Raw genomic sequence first — 6,251 nt, forward strand, 5'->3', positions numbered from 1 at the left:
AAACACAACGAGGCCCAAAAGGCTACAAAGTGATACAAACCCGAACAAAAACAAACCAAAAAAAAAATCTGTATAGTACTGACTGTACAACAGGTGGTAAATTCTCTGCCGAGGTTCCCCCCGCCAAGCCCAGGGACCCCAGCCAGCGCCACAGCCTCCAGCCTCCCGGGGGGCGATGCCAGTCACTCATGGGAGGTTTACAAGCAGAAGCACCTCGGACCCTTTCACTGGGGGGTTGTGGGGCAAGTTTTAACCAAAACCCTTTAAGAAATCACTTTTCAGGAGGCACCTAACTTCTCAAGCTTTCCAGCTTCTTTTTTGGAGTATCGCATTCAGCGGGCTGGACCGTTGTTTCTGTGGCAATTGCCTGATATATGCATTACAGAAGAGCTTAATCTGTAGAAAGAGCTTACTGAGCATTAATCAATAATTTGGGAATCGGAATAAAGCGACAACTTGGTATTTAAGTCTCGGGTACATGTGGCCTCCAGCTGCTCTGAAAAAACCCCTGTGCTGGCACCTAGAGATCAAATTAAACACCTCCCCTGCCTCACTCTGCAGGGTTTCTGAAATAGCTCAAGATGCACATGCTCATCTGTACAGCGTGCAAAGCGTTTAGAAATCACCAAGCAGCAACAGATGGGTTTTGCAGCCTTTAAAATCAAAGCTATTTTAAGATCATTTCAATTCAATGCCAGGAAACTAGAAGCCTCACAGCAAAGGCTATCTACTGGCCGGGAACTGTTGCTCTGTCCTCTTAGGTTGCCTTCACTGCCAGGATTCTCTCTCCCATTCCTTCTCACCCAGACCAATTATAAAAAAAAGGTACAATATTTAGTCTGACAGGATTTAAGTTAAAAAATAAAAAGCTGTCCAGTCCTTTAACTTTATCGTGAGGAGTTTGAGCTGGAGCGGCTGCGATGGCGCCTTCGTCCAGGAGATCTGGATCTTGATCGCCGGCGAACAGGGGATCTGCGCCGTGGAGACCGGGACCTGACAGACAAGAAGGAGAAAGCTTTCTTTAGGAGACAAGGGCAACAGGTTCCACTGTTCTGTCAGCTCATCTACCAACTTCTCAAAAACACTTCCCCACTCCAAGAAACCCTCCACACACCGTGGTAAAAGAGCTGCAGCTAAATACAGCCAGCTCCAGAGAGGAAAAAGGCAGTTCAAACACTGACTACTCAGCAGAGATATTCCAGCCACCCTCCCCTTCGCTTCCAGAAGCTGAATGTTTGACATCCAAAGCACAGACAAGAATCTTCTCTTCTTCCTCAAGCAAAAGAGGCTCATGTTCATTCCACATCAGATCCTCCTTCACCTGAGAGGTCAAGCTTTGACTCTTGAATTACAGTGATATTCCGGGAAAAGATTTAAGTACTTTCAAACCACAGGGACATTTCTCAGAGAAAGTTATCTCTAAAGAAATAGTTTAAACTTCAAGCTCTTCAATAAGCCACCAGTATGACACTGAGGGTCCAGGCACAGAGGATCAGAGCCTGGAGAGGATACAAGAAGTTAGACGAGGAAAGAAAACAAATGATGGAGGGGGGCGGAACGCCAAACCTAGTTTTTGCCAGACCTTAGTAAAACTCACGTTGGAAGGAGGATCAACAGGCAGTGGACCTTGTGTCACATTAACTAGTTCTCAGTTCTAAATCTGTACCTCGTAAGCTGTTCAGTGGCTCAAACAGGAGTTGCTTTTACTAGTGACAAGAATTTAAGCAGACTTGTGAGACAGAGCCAGTTTAAGATGCTGAGGAAGACTCCAAAAGATTTATGATCTGAGCACGTTCCGGCAGCCCCAAATCATGCAACAGGCACGTACATGTCAGGTCACATCCTGGGCCAGTGTACTCTGCTCACCTGGCGTGGGAGGACTGCTTTTTGGTCACTTGCCCATCCAGAGAAAAAACAGGAGAGGTACAAGGGCTTCAAAAGCAAGCAGCCAGAAGAGGCTGCCAAAAGCTTTCTGCCAGCCAGAAGTCCCTTCTACACCTCAAAGCACTTACACAGAAGGGAAAGCACCTGACATTTCTGTATTCAGGGTGTAGACCAGAGCTGGGTACCACGGCACTAAGGAGTTAAATACAATCCAGGTTCAACTGTTACCGTCATTTGGAGGAGAAAGTCAAGTCCAACAGGTTAAATTTGTCCCCGTGAATTGTCACAGCTCTCACCTTCTCCTCATGCGAGGGGGTGACCTGCGCCACATCGGTGGTGGTGGCAGCATCCTCCTGGGCGGGCTAAAGCGTCTGGGAGGCGGCCGCGGCCGCGGTGCCAGCACAGCTGTGGCAGTGATCTCTTGACCGTCTATCTGGCCTTCACAGAGAATCGCAGAAACAGGGAAAAGTAAGTATCTTCCAACGCTAACATCTATATATCACATTACTGCAACTCACAGCTTTTGTCACAACAACTGAAACGTGAATTGGCTTACAATGCTATTTCTACCACCTTCTCAGGGGTTATTTTCACAAAGTCCATGTACACACTAGACTTCCTAACCTAATATCCCATCAAATTACAGTTCATATGTTAACCAGGAAAGATTTTCACAGAAATTTACAGAATTTTATTACTGCTTCTTTTGAAAAAACTTAACCCCTCAGTTTTAACAGTTTTGTGATTTTTTGGATTTGTCCTGAAAAAAGCCAAAGCCATTTGGGCTGAAAACAGACAGTATTTCACATCAGTTCCCCAAATGCTTCCTCACTACCTCTAACTCCTTTTCAGATCAAACTCATCTGCTCCAAAAAAACTTTTAAAAGCACCCAGCCTCCCTGCAGCATTTGATACCTACCTCCATCCATGTGTTTCAGGGCTTTCTCAGCATCATCTGGATTCTCAAACTCCACATAAGCATAACCTTTAGAGAGGTGTGGATTTAGCCTGTCAACTGGCATGTCAATCATTTTAATTTTTCCGTAAGTGGAAAAAATTTCCATAATGTGATCCTGCAGAGAAAGAGCGAGTCTTAAGGACACAGACCACACTTACTGATTAGGCCTGGCTGGCGCAGAGCAGTAAATCCAAGGTGTGCACAGCACTAGATTAGCTTTAAATCAATGCCGCCACCAGGAGGAGATGCAGTTCATTGGCCAGATGAAACCACTTACCTCTCAAGACCTTTAAAGTATATTCTAGTAAAGACAACTCAAGCCAGCCCAACTCTCTTCAGGTTCTTTATCAAGAACCTCCAGTTATCCTTAATGCCTTAATGCCCCCAAGGTAATTTCAGCTCTTAGCCCAACTTCTACAATTTTCTACCTAGGAACTGAACACTGACAATGCACACAGACCTCTTAAGCACAACACAGTCTCAAAAGCCTGGGCTGTATTTGACTCAGTAAAATTCCAACAAAAATCTTCCTCACTGATCAATGTGGACACAAAGCAAGAATTTCCAACAGCAACACCTTGGCAGCAACAAAAAGCCTTTGAAAGATTTAAAAAAGTAATTCACACGAAGCTTGATGTTACAGGGCAGCACGCTCTTACCTTGGTCACGTTTCTAGTGAGTCTTCCAACGTGCACTTTTGTAGGTCTGGGCGACGGGCTCCGCCTCTTGCGCTCCTTTTCATCTCTCTTGGGTGGCTTAGATCTGATTTCAACAATAGGAAACGTTTATAGTTTTCAGGAAACATGACAAAACCAAGAAGCGAGTCATTATCAGTCATTTAAAAGCACCATTTTTCATGGTAGGCCATAATTTTTTCTGAAGAAGTTTCGGGTTAGGAAGTGCTGGGTGGCAGTGAGGATGTTCCACTCAGAAACACCTCAGGACTTGCATTTGTCCTGTCTGGTTTTGCTTTAGAACTCTCTAGAATCTGAGAGCCTTTCTCCGTGACTTCTCAACTGTACTACAACTAGGGTAATAAGCATGAAATTTAGCAAACATTTCTATAAAGATGCTGGCCATAGTTAAAGACTTCTGCAGTTGTTAACACAAAAAAATTTCTTTGCCTCAACAATGTAAGAGGCAAAATGAGGACAAACACCAAAGCATACCACAACTGGGCAAGTTAACGGGTCCACTGATTGGTGTTTCTGTATCTTCTGTTCACTACAGAGGTCCAGAAACATCACCGTTAAAAACCCCACTCTTTAAATGGCTCCGCATCACAATTTCTTTGTAGGTTTTGTTTTTTTCTAAAAATAAATCTGGAACGTAATTTGTATCTGTAAAAAATTCAGCACACAGAAAATTTATATTTATGCTTTTTCATAACCTTACTGTCCATATATTGAGTGATATACTAAAAAACCCCACAACACACTGGCTTAGATTCAGTAGATTTTATCAGCACTTTACCTACAGACTTACCCAAAGGATGTTAACAGTTTGATTCCTACCCTTAAAGGAAAAGGATTCTTTTGCCCACTGCCCTCCCCCCCCTTATATTTTCTACACATATAAACCATTTTCAGCCCTGACTTCACGGTTAGTCTTGGCTGTAATTTACAGGAACCAAAGATCTTTACCCTCATCTACTGCCCACATAGTCCAATACTACTGGGGAAACATTGATTAAGACTGCCTCTACAAAATATTGTATTTAAAATCACTTTTTAAAATTAGAGTTTTAATCTCCCTTCCTACCAGGCATATGTTTTGTTTGTTAGCAAAAGGACCACACCCATTCTAAGAAAATTCAGATCTCTAAGTTATGGAGAAAGCAAATGGTCCTCAGAAAACAACCTGTTCTGATCACAATCTTGTATTCTACACGGAAATGAAGCCACCATCTGGTAATTCCTAGAAGGCGAATAAAACTCACTTGGAGCGGGAGCGTCTCCTGTTGTCATGTCTCCGCCGAGATGGACTTGGAGATCCTGAGGAGCTGCTGGAACTGGAACTGCGTGAGGTGCTGGAGCTCCCAGAGCGGCTTGAGGCAGAAGAGGAGCTAGAGCCACTGCTAGAACCAGTGCTTGAACTGGACCCTGAACTGGAAGTTGAGCTGGAACGGGATCTGTTTGGGGTACGGGGAAGAAAGACAAGTAGAGTACCCAAAAAAAGAACAGCTGAAACACTTCTCATAAATATGGAGAGAGCAACTGCAAACCCTTGCTCCACAGCTCACTAGACAGCCCTAGGAAATTCACATTTAAAAAAAAAATAACCCTCCTTAAGACAAAACTGCATCGCAACTAACACAATGCAAAGTTACAACAGGTACACAACATAAGGAACGAGCCATGCCACAGGTGCTTTCTGAAAACACTGTAATTTGTTACTACTTTTAAAAGTAACTACCTGGTACTGCTGCTTCCACTGGAAGCACTGCGTCTTTTGCGTGTCTTGTCTCGACCACGATCCTTTTCCCCCGATTCCTTAGTGGCTGCTTTATCTTTGGACCGGTCTTTTGATTTCTCTTCAGACCTATCCTTGCGCTTGGTTGGTGAGGGAGCCCTTCAACAACAAATTGCAAAGACGTTATTTAATATGGAAAATCCACAAACAACAAAAAAACCCAAGCAAAGAACAGAACAGCAGCATGAAACATTGAACTTCAAAAATAACTCAAGATCACCATAACTGCAGAATTAAAGCATTAGGCAAGTTTAGACTTTTTAGAAAAAGGAATATATTTACATTGTGGAGAAGCTTTGATGAAGACAGCTGTGGCACACAGAAACTCACGCACAGAAATTCACACAGAAGGAGGTACATTTCCAACTCTTTGACTTCACTGGAAGAGCCCTAGCACCCTGTAACGTCCCCAGTTTTGTTAAGCCTAGAAAATTCAGACAGAATGACTACCTAGTGGGTTTCTTAATTGTTTTTCTGAATCCTAGCAAACTCTTCGTTTTCAGTCCTGGTAACTCCATTTCCCCTTCAGAGGCATCCGAAGCGGCACCGAATGGGCCTCACCTATCTCAGATCTCACTTCTAACTCCTCGGTTCTGAGAACCAATCCTTAATTGAGTGCAATAAACTCCAAAGAAAAGCCTAGTGACAAGACAAAAGGGTTTAGAAACAAGACATTAACAGAGAGGTATAAACCAAGAAACCTGCTGTGCAACAATGGCAGCACAGCGGGCATCAACTGACTCCTACGGAGGACTTGTTCGTCACACGGCTCCCAGCCAATGGCTCGTGCTCGTGCCCTGTACCTTGTGTTAAAATCTGCATCCGTGTTTAATGTTCTCACTTTGACATCCACAGAAGTGCAAAAGATCTTAATTATCCAACTGGAAAAAAAAAAAAAGGCAGGCAGAGGACATTCATTTTCTCCACAAGACAGACA

General features: G+C 43.7%; 1 protein-coding gene across 1 annotated transcript; it reads right to left on the reverse strand.

Annotated features, from left to right (window-relative positions):
* Positions 1 to 677: 677 nt before the first annotated feature.
* On the reverse strand, positions 678 to 5,832 carry RNPS1 (RNA binding protein S1, serine-rich domain). Its single transcript, XM_009877046.1, has 7 exons — positions 5,765 to 5,832; positions 5,258 to 5,413; positions 4,782 to 4,973; positions 3,502 to 3,604; positions 2,804 to 2,957; positions 2,181 to 2,322; positions 678 to 993 (listed from the first exon to the last, which is right to left on the reverse strand). Exons 1-7 carry the CDS (start codon positions 5,830 to 5,832, stop codon positions 888 to 890), a joined length of 921 nt encoding a protein of 306 aa, XP_009875348.1. The 3' UTR covers positions 678 to 887.
* Positions 5,833 to 6,251: the final 419 nt, after the last annotated feature.

The sequence above is a fragment of the Apaloderma vittatum genome, unplaced genomic scaffold (assembly GCF_000703405.1).
Source record: "Apaloderma vittatum isolate BGI_N311 unplaced genomic scaffold, ASM70340v1 Scaffold45099, whole genome shotgun sequence".
Classification (NCBI taxonomy): Eukaryota; Metazoa; Chordata; class Aves; order Trogoniformes; family Trogonidae; genus Apaloderma; species Apaloderma vittatum.